The 16,245-nt window shown below is 40.5% G+C and overlaps 1 protein-coding gene across 3 annotated transcripts in view; it reads left to right on the forward strand.

Annotated features, from left to right (window-relative positions):
* The window catches only part of RPS6KA2 (ribosomal protein S6 kinase A2), a 241,264-nt gene that overhangs the window by 219,885 nt on the left and 5,134 nt on the right, over positions 1-16,245 (forward strand). For 2 of the 3 annotated variants that reach the window (XM_044421315.1, XM_044421331.1), the window contains 6 exons: positions 368-493; positions 5,204-5,293; positions 6,920-7,078; positions 7,679-7,840; positions 11,601-11,677; positions 14,315-14,432. In XM_044421315.1, coding sequence (XP_044277250.1) covers positions 368-493; positions 5,204-5,293; positions 6,920-7,078; positions 7,679-7,840; positions 11,601-11,677; positions 14,315-14,432 — 732 coding nt within the window. The remainder of the gene's footprint in view (positions 1-367; positions 494-5,203; positions 5,294-6,919; positions 7,079-7,678; positions 7,841-11,600; positions 11,678-14,314; positions 14,433-16,245) is intronic. The other variant, XM_044421324.1, reaches the window with a different exon arrangement.

Consider the following 16,245-nt stretch of genomic DNA (forward strand, 5'->3'; position numbering starts at 1 on the left):
CATTTATGTTTACTTACAAGGAAATCCCACTGGATTTAGTGGCATTAATCTCAAGTGAGTGGGCAAAGGACTGTAGCCTTAATTGGACAGAAAAAAGTTAATAACCATGGTCTTTGCATTGTGAGTGCCACGCAGTCTCCATTTATTATCTTTTGATTCACCCCAACATTCAAAGCAGTCCATCCAGGTGGTTTCCAAAGTATATGCCCCTAACATAATATAAAACAAACATAGAATATAACCATTTAAATAATCAATAATAAATCCATGAAAAACCTTATATGTTGTCATATGCCCGGTGATAGAGCCTTCTGATGGAACACCATAAGGACAGAGTTCTTATTGTTACTGTTTTGTTTTCCTCTAGCAGTTACATGGGAACAATATTCACTTTACAGATGGATATGAAATCAAGGAGGACATCGGTGTTGGTTCATATTCAATATGCAAGAGGTGTGTACACAAAGCCACAGAAACAGAGTTTGCAGTGAAGGTAAGAAATCAGCTGGTGCAATGGGCCATGGGCTGCCGGTGTGGGATTTTAATGCAGCTTGAGGGAGAGGTGTACAAAATCCAAGGGGCAAGAAGTGTGACATTATAATGGTTGAGCCTGTAGACATTTTGAGCTTATTCATTCAGCTGGATCAGCAGACAGTTAGCAAAGCGGAGAAAAACATTGTTTTCATTTTAACAGCCAATGAATAAAGTTTCCATGATTAAGAGTAAATCATCTTCAGATCTGGAAATGTTTGCTTTTCAATGACTTTCAATCACAAGTGCAGAACCTCTTTCAGGAGTCAAATTCCAGGCTTTGGGTAGGTGGAGCCAAAGAAAGGACCAAAGAAACAAACACATCAGCATATTCTAACTGAGCCCAAGGAGAGGCATTTCAGCTTTGTGTAATGGGGGATAGCTGCACAAAAGCAGGAAAACTGCCAGACTGGCAACAACTGCCAGTTGTTGACCATGGGAAAGGAAGTAGAACCATAATCTTCTGGTGAACCCTGAAAATCCATACTGGGGCCCCAAGCGGGGTTTGGTTGTCATGCCTGAGGTTCTACATGCCTGCTATAAATCATTTAATTTCTTGAACACATGGCTTTTTATTTTTTTTTCTTGAGGGTCTTGCTCTAGTTTCTGCCATATTTTGTTGGTGCAGAAGTGGGCAACTTGCTTAGTATGGAGAACATCTCTTACAAATATAGAAGCCATAACTAGTTTGCATTTATTTATTTAGGTTTACCTTTATATACTGCTCCCATAACCCTTCAGGTCTCTCAAGGAGTACACAATCCATTTGCATCCAATGAAGGTTGTTTGGTTATTGCTTTTCCTGCACAATATTTTATATGATACTATTCAGTATTAATAATTCAGAAGAGTAAAATGCAAGTCACCTGTCAAGAAGAGCTAACCAACGTTTGGCTTTGTTAAATGACTATAGCATCATGTCAATTTGAACCAGTTCTTTCTGATCCACTATTAACAGCAGCGGAATGTTAATGTTGTGCAACAAAGAACAACTAAGGTACCTCATTAAGAGGCTAGTGAAACTGCATTTATTTGACTACCGAAAAGCTGAGTGGATGGAAGGAAGCAGAGAACAGTGTGCTGAAAGGATTGGAGTGGTATTGCACAGATGTGGCAATTAAAATCCTCTTTCTAAAGACTGACTTGCTCATGCTTTATTAAAGGAAGCCAACCAGGTCAGCATTTATAATAGAATAATGGAGGTACTGCTGTTTCTGTGCTAAGTAGGTTAAGGATATCTTAATATTACCTAGAATTGCTTTGTTAGCTAAATGGTGAAGGGGAACAAACTGATTACAGAAGCTTAAGAGTTGGAGGGCAGCTTGTAGGCCAGATCATCCATCCCACCACTTAATGAAGGACATCTTCTGTTAACGCTTCCTGGGCAGCTGACTGTACAAGTTCTGCTTGACCACCAACATGGGGAGAGCCCATCACCTCCCCTTAGGTAGTAGATCCCACTGAGGAACTGCTCTTACCATAAAGAGATTTTTTACTAGTGCTCTACCAAATTCTGCCCTCCAGTAACTTAAACCCACAAGGTCTAGTCCTGCTATCTAGGACAGCAGAGAACAAGTCTTTCCCCTTTTCTGTGTATTTGGATATTTAAAGAGCACTTTCATGACCTCCCTCACTCTTGCATTTTTAAGACAACAGAGTTCTGTAATCTGTCATTTCTTCCTCTTCCTCACTTTCTTACACCACCCACTGAGAATACTGATCAGGATGTTTCAATGCATCCAACCTGCTCAGGGTATATGGGCATTGTGCTTCCATCTGCACTCATCCTTAGCCATCCACACAACTACTTGGGACCGATTTTATTGTATCTCCTTTTAATGATTCTTTATAGCTTCAGGCAAGTTGCAGGGGAAGGGATATACCTTTGGAGAACTGAGTTAGATTGGTCCCTGGCCCTGAAGTTTTCAACGTATTCTCTGCATCCACGTGTATGTGTTCATGTACATATGCCAACTTAGAATAAAATGGCATACAACTGAATGCTAGTACATAAAAGTTCGTGTTATAATCAGTGTGTTAGCCTTTCAGATACCACAGGACTCTTTGTTGTTTATATATTACAGAGATGCTTTTATTGACAGACAAGACCAGTTACCTGCGAATTTTCTGTCGGCTCACATATGGTGTACTCCTTTGAATAGTGTAACAGATGGAATACCACCAGTGCTGAGATCTTGTAAATTCCTGGCTCACTGATACACTGCACATGCAAGAAAGCCACTCATTTGAGCCAAAAGATTCCTTTTGTTAAATGGGTGATTTTAATATGTGAGCTGATCCACATGTGTTAATTCCACAACTAACATTTTATTTATTTATTTTTTATTTATTAAAACATTTCTATGCCGCCCCTTGCCGAGGCCTCGGGGCGGCTTACAACATCAAACAAAATACAAAACATCTGCAGTTATACAAAGAATTTAGTTCTTCTGCTCTTCATGCTGTACATGTTATCGCCACTTCACATTTCCCAGCAAGTGGGGGGAAAGGGGCTGTTCTTTTGTCATATAGTAAAGAATTAGCAGCCAGTCTCAGCGGGTAATCAAGTTTAATTTTGAGCCAGAAACATTTCAGTTCCTGGCTTCACCTAGATATACTTGAAGTAATATTAAAGAGCATGCCTTCTGAGTGCATGCCAGGTCTCTCTTGGCAATGCCTGACAAACAGAGACATCTGAGATTAGCAGGAAGGGTTTCCAATTTGGGATTATCATTTCACATTGGTTTGAGCTTGTGGGCTACCCATTGTAGAAGTTTGGCACTAGCTGTGAGGCATTTTAAAAAGAATAGAAAAAGGGCTATGTAGTGTCTTATCACGGAGATGCTCACAGACTTATATTGTGCTGTATGAAAGTGATAAGGAATATGTGGTCATCCAGGTATGGGTGGACTCCAGCTCCTATTACCTTTTCCCACCATAGCCATTGGTGAGGAATGATGGGACTTGCAGTTTGAGAAAGCATCTTCTTCCATAACAACCTGCTCAGTCACTGAGAATATTAGAGGACATTCTCCTGGTGGTTCCAACTGGAGTCCACCAGGAGAAAAGCTTTTGTGTGGTGTCTTCATTTCTATGGAATGTCCTGCCTCTGGAAGTCAGGCAGGCACCACCACACTGTGGTTTTGGAGTTTTGTCAAAGACACCTTTGTTCCAGGAAGCCTTTTTTATTGACCAGCCACAGTTTTTATGTTAACTTGTTTTAATGTTTTGTTTCCATTTCTGTATCTATTTTAGCTTTTTACTATTCACCACTCTGGAAATTGCCTAGATACAGAGCAGTATACAAATACGGCAAATAACTAAACAAATACCAAGTGTTCCAGCAGTGCTATATGGGATCCCAGTTTAGCAAGTGGTTAATTCAGCCCATCTGATAGATGTTTTGTGAGCTGGGTAATGATGGGGTTCCATGTACAAACAGCAGTACAATTGAAGGCTAATGCTGTGATTGCTGAATCAATAAATACTGCAAGTAACTAAACATGTATAAACCTGCAGAGATGATGGCACACTTAATACTGCAGGCCATGCCATTTAGGAAAAAATAAATAGACCTGGCAGTAGTTCAGTCTATTCCTTCCTCTCTTTAAAAAAAAAAAAAATCATTATTCTAATTTTATGGAAGATTCAGCCGTGGTGTGAATGAATCACTGAAGCTAATCAAAGCTAACTGTGCAAAAAAAAATATCTAGAAATAATTGCAGCTCTAATACCTCTCTTTCAAGACATCTTAAAAGAAGAATGACGCCATGTATATCGTATTCTTTTTAAATAATGTTAGCAATCTTGTAGTAATTCTGTTACAGCCTGTCTAATTTGACATCAGGAAAAAAGCCCTGCTGAATTGAAACAGAAGTGAGATTCTAAGGATTTATTTTTAGGAGATGTATTGCAATAGAAACCCATGTGTTTTCCTAGCAGCAAACACTTCTTTGGTGTTCTTCTTTAATACTGATTTAATCTTACAGACTAATTTTACAGATTAAATTACCAGTTTAAACTTGCTCTGTTGCATGGCTGTTAGCACTCCACACACACGCACACCCCATTCTTACACACTTACACTAACTATATCCTGCTACAGTTAGTGAAACTGTTCTGTCTTGGGAGAGTGATGTGCGGCGATTCAGAGACATGATGAATTGATTTGTTTTTGTTCCTCATAATGCATTTCACTTAAGACAGTCTGTTACATCATAGTGACATTCAGTGGCCATAACTTGTTAGCATCCTATGTTTGGGTTGGATCCTCTCACAAGTCAAAGGCATTTCTACTCAGTTGCAAGCCACTGTATCCCAGTTAAGGATAATTGTGTTCCATTTTACATATTCACTTGGGAAGTGTGAATTGGGCCAGTTCATATAACATGTAAAACAAAAATAATTTCACCTCATCCCCAGTCCTAAAGCATGTTATACGAGAGTTTGGTTTTAGCAATGGCAATACCAGACTGTCTCCTCTTTCTTTATGTTTCCTCTGTACAACTGTAATTTCCTTATTGTTGATAGTTATGAAGGTTACTCTGGATCTGCCTTTGAAACTTTTATTCCAAGTTAATATACAAAGGAGGCTTGTTTATCTGTATAAACGAGTTTTGTATACACAAACTCACACTTGAAATTTGCTGTTTTCTTCCTTTTTTCCCTCTAGATAATTGATAAGAGCAAAAGAGACCCCTCTGAAGAAATTGAGATTCTTCTGAGATACGGACAGCACCCAAACATTATCACTCTCAAAGATGTAAGTGGTCTCTCAAGTCACCAGCCAGTTGTACATCTCTCCTAAGTAGCAAACAAATCTATTGGTGGGGAAAATGTTGGTTATGAAAACTGTTATAAAGCCTATAGCAGCAATTGTTTTGTGCATCTGTATAGTTTAATACAGCATGGAATTTAGATCAGTGTATTCATATCTTTGCAGGAAAATGTCCCTTTTATGCCCAACTCAGTATATGAATAAAATGCAGCTGCCCTGATGATAGTGATCTTCTGCATATTCAGGAAGTTTGATGTTCATGTGGAGTATCTGTTCCCCTTTTAGGATCCACAAGCACATCCATATTGCACCCAAACTGAGCTGCCCTCAATTTTGCAAGAGATGGCATGCTCTTGAGGACCATTGTCCGTTATTGCTATTTTTAGTGTAGGTATTTTTCACCTGAATAATAAAAAAACCATTTTACAGTAACCCTATCACTACCTCAATTCCTTTTCTCCATCTTCCTGGGTTTACAATATCATGGTCAGTCAGCATATAGCTAAACAAACATTGGGTGCTTCATAACAGATTCAGCCCCGAAGGATCCTATCTTCTCCCAGCCCACAGCATAGGATACAACCTAATGTCCACATATCCACACATCAGCACGGTGTTCAAAGTAACTCTGATTTTTAGCCCCTCGGGTGTCTGGTATAATCTGTATAAGCCGCCCCGAGGCTTCGGCGAATGGGGTGGCATAAAAATGTTTTAATAAATAAATAAAATAAATATATAATGGATAGGCAACTTGTGCACTGTAAGACCCATCAGCGATAGACAGCATGGCCAAAAGTGAGGGATCACGGGAGTTGTAGGCCAAAACATCAGGAAGGCCACAAGTTGTTAATTCTTGGTGTCCAACTTCTTGCTGAACATGTTGCAAATTAGAATTGTATATGGAAATGGTGATTGCTACCAAAGCCTTCTTTCACAAATCAAGAAGCATGGGGATCCCCAGTGTCTTATTTCATATAGTGGTTGAAGCCCCATCGGTGAGGGTGTTCAAGGATAGGCTAGACATGCACATGGTAGGCATGTCATGAGCAGAGCCAGCTGGAGCCAGGGGTCAGACTAGATGGCCCGGGAGACCCCTTCTGACTAGCTTGGTTTCTGTGTTTCTATCTGTCATTTGGCCAGTCCATGTCCCATCCTTAAAGTCCCCAAGTTTAGGGAGGACCTTTGCACTGTAACAACACTTCAGCAAGCAGGGATCCACAACTCCCGTCTGTCATTCCTGAACATGACTTTGGAAGAGTATATTCCTACCTCACATCCAGTTTCTCCAGCTCTCTAGGGAGGGCAAGGCAACCATCCTATAACAGTAGCCATCCATTAGGTAGAATTCTGGGCCTAGAATTGAGTGCTTCTCTCTTTAAATTCTTCACTCACTCTACTAGCAGTAAAATGACTTTTTTTTAGAAAGAGCCACTTCCTACAGCACCAGCAGGCAAGAGTGACTACACCACTGTTATTTATTTACCTATCAAAGCCATCCTCTGTTTTCTTCTGGTTGTACCTTGTTCTGGCACACCAAGTTAATCAAAGGTGATGTTAACATTTAATGGATTCTTGTCACTCAAGCACCTGATGGCTTCTCTGCATATACAGGTCTATGATGATGGGAAATATGTCTACCTTGTGATGGAGCTGATGCGAGGAGGAGAACTTTTAGACCGAATACTTCGACAAAAGTGCTTCTCAGAACGAGAAGCCAGTGCTGTCCTTTGTACCATTTCTAAGACTGTAGATTATTTGCATTCCCAGGGAGTAAGTACTGTTACAAGCTGATTTCTAAAAGTGTTTCCTCTTTCCTTAGAAATATTGAAAGTCACTACACACAAATGGATACCTAAATATACCAATGGATAAAGTTGGAGGTGACTAATTTGCTATTGAAAATGAAATGGAATGGCAATGTTTCCTGCAACCTCATAATGCAAAGATCTTGCATGGCAATCCCATACCAAATTCTTGTTACCTTCCCAGTTGCAGTATCAGCCAACTTTCTGACAAATTAAGCTGTCAACACTGCAAAATTCTACTCCTGAGTCGCCCCTAACAGGCATTTCAATTTTAAATTTAAGTAGAAGTTAGAAACTTGGAAATTTATTGGGAATTCTTAACATTTTAGAAGGTCAGAGGTAAACATAAAGGTTCAAGTAGTTCCTTTGTATTATGATTAAAGCATCCTTATTTTGACTATTACTTGGTAATAACAGTAATTCTCAATGCATGATGTTAAATGTCCAAAACAAACTTCTGAGAATTATTGGTATTTTTACTAATGTCCAGTTGTTAACTTGTTAGCATGTCCTGTTATAGTAACCATTTCACTTAATATTATTACAGTTTTAACTTTCTTTTTAGGTTGTCCACAGAGATCTGAAGCCCAGTAATATTCTTTATATGGATGAGTCAGGTAACCCAGACTCCATCAGAATCTGTGATTTTGGATTTGCCAAACAACTGAGAGCTGAGAATGGTCTGCTAATGACACCATGTTATACAGCCAATTTTGTAGCACCTGAGGTAAGTAGAAGAAAAAGTCCCGTTTCAGCAACTATAACATGATTTTTATATTTTGGCTGGAGAAGCAAAGCAGCTAAAGTGGAAGCTTCCCCTCCGTTCTTGGGTTTGAGGAGCAGGAAGCATGGCTAGCTATGCACTTCATCACAGAAGAGGCACAGAAAAACTCCTCCAAATTGTGTTTAAAAATTAAAATAAAACTAAGGTCTCCACAGCAGAAGCAGGGAATTAAGTTGATCATCACTACTTGCACTGTAGGAAATACCAAGTAATTGCCTATGACCTCATACCATTATATCTGGTTACCTGAAGGAGCGCTTACATCCATATATGCCCAGTCGCCCCCTGAAATCGGCGGGAGAGGCCCTTCTCCGGGAGCCCTCCGTGAAAGAAATTAGGAGGGTGGCTACTCGGAGGAGGGTGGCTACTCGGAGGAGGGCTTTCTCAGCGGTGGCGCCTAAGTTATGAAATGCGCTCCCCAGAGAGGTCCGCCTGGCGCCGTCGTTATTTGTTTTTCGGCGCCAGGTGAAGACCTTTTTATTTAATCAGCATTTTAAATGTTAATACTATTGAACTTTATCTGGCCAGGTTGGCTTATTTTATATTGTGTGTGTATATATACATATATACATACATACATACATATATATATATATATATATATATATATATATATATATTAAATTATTATTATTATTTTAATGTGTATATTTTAATTTATGTGGTTTTAATTTATTGTTGTAAGCCGCCCCAAGGCTTCGGCGAATGGGGCGGCATAAAAATGTTTTAATAAATAATAAATAAATAAATATCTACACAGGAATCAAAATAGTAATTGAGACATCACTTGAACAAAGCGTCCCATTTATTCAGTACTTGGAAAATGCAAAAATCACCACAATCCAGACAAAGAGGAAATTTTTAAAATACCAATCTTTTATTTGTTAATTAATTAGTCTGTTCATTTATGCATTCATTCATTAAATATTATTTCTAACACTTATAGACCATCCAATAACAAGAGATCATTGATTAGTTGATTCCTTCATCCATTAGGTTAAGAACATTTATATTCCAAATTGGAGCATGCATTTAAAGCAGCTCACAACAATAAAGAACAATAAAATTAAAATTCAGTAATATAAAATCAGTTTTTAAATAATGAAATAAAGTAGAAAATGTGTCAGCCAATCAGAGAAGTCACTCTGCAAAAAAGGAAAGATCTACTACTCCTGTAGAATGCGAGCAAATAAGTCAAATCTTCACATCCAGAAGTTCATTCCAGAGCCCCGGGGACACAGCTATGCTTGTAGCAGCAGATACTGTACAAAGACAGAGCAACAGAAGGGTGCTATCTGGCAAATGAAGAAGGTAGAAGAATTGGTGTCATGGCCCAGGAGCCCAGTGCTCCACCCACCTCAGAAGGGGAGGCTGAAGACTTTGAGAGTGGGGAAAGCTGCATCCTTCACTGCTATATGGAAGCGATCTGCAAAGCAGCCACCTGGTTATAGACTTCCAAGAATGAGGAGGAAGCCTACAAAGAAAAGAACCTCCTTTGACCCTGAGAATTTAGCTTTGCTTTCATCCTTGGCCTTTGATGACTAACTTGTAGCCCTCAGGAATTCCTCTTCATTGCTATAGCAAGCCCAGGGGCCACTGAAAACATCCTAATCACAGCAGCCCGCATGCCTGAAAAGCAGGGCTCCTTTAGCTGCGAATGGGGTTCCTCCAGGAAGCTCTTGGTTTGCACACGCACCTGTCACTGCAGGGCTGCAGCTCCAAACCATTTCTGGAGTATCAACTCCCTGTTAGTCATTGAGTCTGGCCAGTGATCTGTGGTCATGGTCATTTGATGCCTGGACCTTTGCTACATTGGTCCAGAAGACAGCCTGTGTGGCCCAGCATGAAACTAGACTGAAATTGTCTCTAAGCTAAGTAGGTCCCAGGTTGGTAGGGTAGAATATAGAACAAAAATGAATACAGCATATCACCTGCCCATTCAGTGGACAAAGAAAAAGTTACATGTGTTCCCATCTTCTGACATTCACTGCAGATGGGCTGAAGCAGTTTTACCACCTGCACCATCCTTAAGAGCTACCCCACATAAAGTGTATTACATTAGTTACAAAAAACTCCAAGGGGGAGATGGCAGCCCACACAGCAGATTTAAGCGGGGGAAGAACCAGGTGGGGTTAAGTTTCAGGGAGGAAGCGGCTGTCAGAGAAATGGTAAAGCACTTCCTTCCTTTTTTCATTCCAAGTCCCTCCTTTACAAGAACTACCACTGCTGATCTGGAGACCTCCTTTCAGAACTCCCCCTTTTCTCTAATGTTGTCTGTGGTCCAGTTAAAACTCTCATCTGGTGTATTCTGCTGCAGTTTGAAATGCGTATCTGATAAAATGGAATGTTAGAAAGCCAGCCAAGCATGGTCTCAGCAAAGGTAACAGTACATGCTTGGTTACATAAATCTCTCTTCATATGGAATCAATCACTCCTTTTTAATATTAGTTGGAAATGTAGTGAAACATGAAACAGGTTTCATGGTTAAGGTTGAGAGGAAGAATTGGCCTGCCATCTAGTGGGTGCAATTGCAGGTGGGAATACAAACTGCGTATCACAAAGGATCTTGATCTTATCTATTGAATCATAAAGAAGGCTTTATTTTTCCTTCCAGTTGTCACTGAAGTCTAAGTTGAGCTTTAATTGTGTTTTCATGGGAAAGCTAGGCAAGATTGAGGCCCCATCGGTGCCGGTGTTCAAGGATAGGCTGGATGTCCACATGGTGGGCATGTCGTGAGCAGAACCGGCTGATGCCGGAGGTCAGACTAGATGGCCTGGGAGGCCCCTTCTTACTCCCTCTGTTTTCTTTGTTTCTAAGACATGTCTGTCTGTTGCCCTGTTTCAACCACATAATGGTCAAAATGAGCCTTTGGGCAAGTATGACGCAGATATTGCCTGCTCTGTGTTCATCAGACTTACAGCTGCATGCTGTGTTATATTTAACCTCAAAGAGTCTCATTAGAGAACCCTTGAAGGTACATGATTAAGACTCTCCAGAGCTTTTTCATGCCATCAAAATCATATTATTGCTTTTCTTATTTCAAAATCCTATTGTAACCTGAAGTGTAGTCATATCCATTAGTTGCCCAAATATTGAAGCCTTTTCCATTCAATGCAACTCATTCTATCTTAGAAAATCAAGAGGTAAAATAATTGCCAGAAACACATTAGATTTGATTTTTTTTATTGCAAAGCCTGACTTTGTGTTGAACAAAATTAGTAATGAATTCTCAGTAGTACCAAAATAAAAGACATGTTTGTCATGCATGCTTAATCTACGTGGAAGCAATATACCTGTAAGAGATTAGTCAGGTGTGAAGCAGTCTGTATATTTCCATATATTTCAGGAAGATGCCACACTTCAAATGTTATGAGTCTTTTGTTCATGGCTCATGTTCTCAACCGCTATGTTAGGAATGGGCAGATTCAGTATGGTGGGGAGCAGTGGTCTGGAAGTGCAGTTTGTTGCAAAATTGACTCTTAAATGGATGACTGGGCTCCATTACTTGCTACCCTCAAGCACGAAGGATGCACAGTTATGGAATACAAAGTGCCATATAACTTTGAAGAGTGGAATATTTCTGTCACTTTGAAAATGCATTTCATTTCCAGCCTTTCTGACACATTCAAGCAAACATGAAACAGACTCCCACCATAATGGAATATAACAAGAATAACCTTCTCCTCCTCTTCCCTTCCACAGGTCCTGAAACGACAAGGCTATGATGCAGCCTGTGATATTTGGAGTTTAGGGATCCTCTTGTACACCATGTTAGCAGGGTAAGTATAAGTCTTCCTGCAATCTGTAATACAACCTTCACCTAAAGATATTACAAAGATGGAAGCAAAGCACAGAAAAACACGATAAATGAATACCCACAATGTTGTAGCTTCTCTTAGTTTTCGGTAAAGTAGCCTAATGCTACTTTTTTTTAGTATCATGCTAAACCTGCAGACTAGAAAGGACACAAAGCCAATCATTTTGATTTATGTACAGTATGTCTGTATGCATGCATGCATGTATTTCAGTTGACATTTCACCTTATTCTAAAGTAATTATATATTTCAAATATATTTTAAAAGCAAAAATGTAGTCCCCTGCTTCTTTTTAGCTCTGCCCACAAAATTCTAGCCTAGAGTATAAGCTTTACTATACTGGCTTTTGGAGATAAGCATTTAGAGCAGAAGTGGTAAAACGTTTTGAGTCCGAGGGACAGATGGCCATCCCCAAAGTCTTCTGGGGCTTGCAAGCCAGCAGTAGGTATGCTGCTAGCAACCTTACTCCAAAACAGTTATCAGTTGAGGAAAGGCCTGCTGCTACTGCTGTTGTTGTTATTTTGTGCTTTGTCTGCTAAAAAGCCATCAAGGCAGCATTCAACCATTTTAAACAAGACTTCGTAGCTATAAAAACATGAACAGCAAACAGTAAAATCTTCATTCTAACTATACCTTTTAAAAGGCTAAACTGAAAATGTTTGTTATGATGGTCTTTTTGAAGATCAAAAGAGTGGAATTGTTTTGGGAGAGCGCCTTCCAAACTCTGGGGGCAGCATTTCTCAGCTCCCTGTTTCAGCACTAAGCAGGGAAAAGCTCCTATCTCTAAGCAGTAGCTGGTCAGAGATCAGAGCTTTTCCTTGTGCAGTGCTGAGACGAGGAGACTTTCCCAGCACTAAGTAGGGAAAAGCTTCTGTCTCCTGCCAGAAGCTGATTGGAGATCATCAGTTTTCCCTACCTGAGGAAAGGGAACAGGACTAGGAAGAAGACTGGTAGGCTGGTGATTCCTTATATTTAATCTAGAGATGGATTTCATCCCACAAGAAGAAAAGTATCTCACATAAAATACATTATGAGAATTGTATCCAGCCCTGCTGACCTTTATTTCTAGAATTCAGAGCGGAATGCAGAGAATGCCACTTAGCATTTGTGTTCTGTTCTGGTCCTTGGACCATCTCAGAGATATCAGAGGAACATCAAAATCCAGCTGGAATTAATGGAGACAATATATTTACATCTGTAGACATGGGAGAAAGTAAAACTCATAAAAAGCTTTATAAACTCATAGTAAAGCTTTACAAATCACTCCAAACTAAAGCAAGGACAGAAAAAATGGGAATGCCACAACAGTCCACCTGAGCCTATTTTGGAAAGAAACTCCCAGGTTCTCAAATGGGCAACTTTTACCTGTCCCACCCATGCTCGAGTTGGTTCTGGGCTTTCCATCCACTCCTGATCCTTGCCAGCTTCTAAAGCACCCACCTCACCCTTTCATTCCATTCACTTCATTTATTACATTCTATATAATCCAATAGCTCTCTGGGTGGTTTACAGAAATGAACACTTAAATATACATTCAAAGCACCATATACATACAAAGATGTTAACATACAACACAGAGAAATATGTACATATATCTAAGAACTATTTTAAACAACCAAATTCAAGACCTGATTTAAAAATTTATCACACGCTGTCAAGTGCCTGGGAGAAGGTCTTAACTGGATGCCAGGAAGAAAATGTTGGTGCCAGGGAGACCTCACTGGAGCTCAGCCAATGACCTCACAATCATTCCATAATTGGGGAGGAGGCACCAGCAAGAAGGCTCTCTCCCTTGTTGCTGCCTTGCAGGTCCCCCTTGGTGGAGGCACTGGGAGGAGGGACTTAGATGGCAAACATAGTATACTGGTAGGTTTGCCCTTCTCATCTTTCCTTCCCCTTCCTTGACATCCTGACACATTCTGCTGTGCATCAGGACTCAGAACAATGGCCCTTGGACCTGAAGGCCTCCCAAGGGCACTCTTGTCTCCCGCTAGAGGGAGCATAAGCTATTACAGAGGTGCCTGCACCCAAGTGCCGTTGCTTTTCATTCCTGATCTGATGCACTCCTCTTCCCAGCTATTTATGCCAACAAGCAGCACTGAGCATTGTGATTTTATACCAGCAAAGTATGTGTGATATTTCAACTTAGTCAAATAAAGTATTACTCTAGTTTCCTTTTGCTTTAAATATAACAGTCTGGATTCATACTTCCTTGGGTCTCGTGCCCTTTGCTCTAGTTAGCCATTTTTAGTTAAGCCCTTCCTACTTAAGGTTTGAAAATGTTATATCAAAACCATAAGAAATAGGAAGAAATGGTGACATTTGTGGGACACGATCTTCTGTAGTTTCTCAGCTTGATATTTTGATATGGTTGACACAGTGTAAAAGAAGATTGTGCAGTGATATTCCTGAGATGAAGGGCATCAAGTCATCATTCTTATTGTTACTTTCATTAATTATGTTAATCAGTCACATCATTAGTTTTAATGTGGGTGTTAGCCTGAGTAAACGCTTCATAAAAACCAAGCAACATATTATGCTCTTCTGAATTTGCACTTTGCAAACTTCTATTTAAAATTCTATTTACTTGCTGCTAAACAGATTCACTCCTTTTGCAAATGGACCAGATGACACCCCAGAGGAAATTCTGGCTAGAATTGGCAGTGGGAAATATGCACTCACAGGAGGAAACTGGGATTCAATATCTGAAGCTGCTAAGGTAGGCAGATGCATCCCATTTTTATGCGATTCCTCCAGATGTGAATGACTCGAGTTAAATGCCATCTGACATGGTTGTATCTGACCTGTGGTTTTTAGTTTTTATAGTATTTATGGATACTAAATACTCCACCGTTCAGTGCATGCTTGTTCAGTGAAATGCTGTGCAATGCATACACAAAGATTAAAATACATAGAAAATACAAAACCCTAAAATGCATTTTAAAACTGGGGATTAGTGCTAAAAACAGAGAGTGGCATTACCTATTAGAAGCTTGGAAAATGGTATCATCTTCACCAGGCATCCAAGGGACAAGAAAGGGGACAGCAGCTTGATTTTCCTGGGTGAAAAATCTAAAGCGAGGATACTGCTATGCAATGTCCTCCTATGAATACCCACCTCCTTGTCTCTCCAGGAGATGGGACATGCAGTGGAGATCAGAAGACACCAGCAAATTGCAGTCTGGCTTTTATTGGAGGAGGCAGCTTTTCAGAAACCTGTACCCCAAGGCATTTAGGATTTTATTGCCAAGAACTGGCACTTTGACTTGATCTCAGAAACAAAGCAGAAGCCAGTGTAGCTGATGCAAGACGGCTGCGTTATGTGCTCTGTACAATGCAAACCAAACCAAAGTCTTGCCACCATATTTTGCACTAGCTGAAGTTTCCAGAGAGCCCCACATAGAGTTCATTGCAGTAATGTAAATTTGGTGAGTAAGGCATGGAAGATGCACCTTCCCTGTGAGTCTAAGCCATCGATGTGCCAGCCAGAGGTTGGCCACCACTGCCACTTGACCATCCAGGAGCAGCCCTGTGTCCAAGAGCAGCCCCAAGCTGCATGCAAGATCGTTCAGAGGGAGTGTGATCCCTTCCAGAACACGGTGTATTCTCAGTTCCAATTTGGCCTATCTGTTGACCAACAGGATGTCCATTTTGTCTGGACGGGGCCTCTCTTTCTTTGCCCACATCCAGTCACTCACTGCAGCTAGACACTGGTTCTGGGCATCCACAGCCTCCTTCACATAGGTTGAAAAGCAGGGCTATAGCTAGAGTTTTTTCATTGGGTAACCTCCCGGATGGCCTGTGGAAATGCTGTGCACGTAATCTATCTTGACTGCAACAAAGCTTTTGACAAAGTGCCCCATGATCCCCTGATTACCAAACTAGCTAAAAGTGGGCTAGATAGAAAAATTATCAGGTGGATCCACAGTTGGCTACAGAATCGGACTTAAAGAGTGCTCATAAAAGGCACCTTCTCAAACTGGGGAGAGTAACAAGTAGGGTATCACAGGGTTCAGTCCTGGGCCCAGTGCTTTTCAGCATTTTTATTAATGATTTGGATGAAGGCGTGCAGGAAACAATTAGCAAATTTGCAAATGACACAAAACTGGGTGGGATAGCTAATACCCTGGAAGACAGAAACACGATTCAAGGTGATCTTGGTTTGAATGCTGGGGTGAAAAGAACAGAATGACATTCAATAGGGACAAATGCCAAGTCCTGCACCTAGGAAAAGGAAACCAAATGCATCACTACAATGGGGAATTCTTAGCTCAACAATACGGGCAAGGGAGAAGTATCTTGTAATTGTTATGGATCACAAGTTGAATATCAAGTGTGATTTGATGTGGCTGCAAAAAGGCAAATGCTATTTTGGGCTGCATTAATAGCAAATTCCAAATGCCATGAAGTGCTAGTTCCCCTTTAGTCAGGACTGGCTAGGAGTACTGTGACCAGTTCTGGGCACTACAGTTGAAGAAAGGTGCAGCCAGACTGGAAAGAGTACAGAGGAGGGCAACAAGGATGATCCAAAA

Source organism: Varanus komodoensis, unplaced genomic scaffold, assembly GCF_004798865.1.
Source record: "Varanus komodoensis strain SLA01 unplaced genomic scaffold, ASM479886v1 scaffold1, whole genome shotgun sequence".
Lineage (NCBI taxonomy): Eukaryota > Metazoa > Chordata > Lepidosauria > Squamata > Varanidae > Varanus > Varanus komodoensis.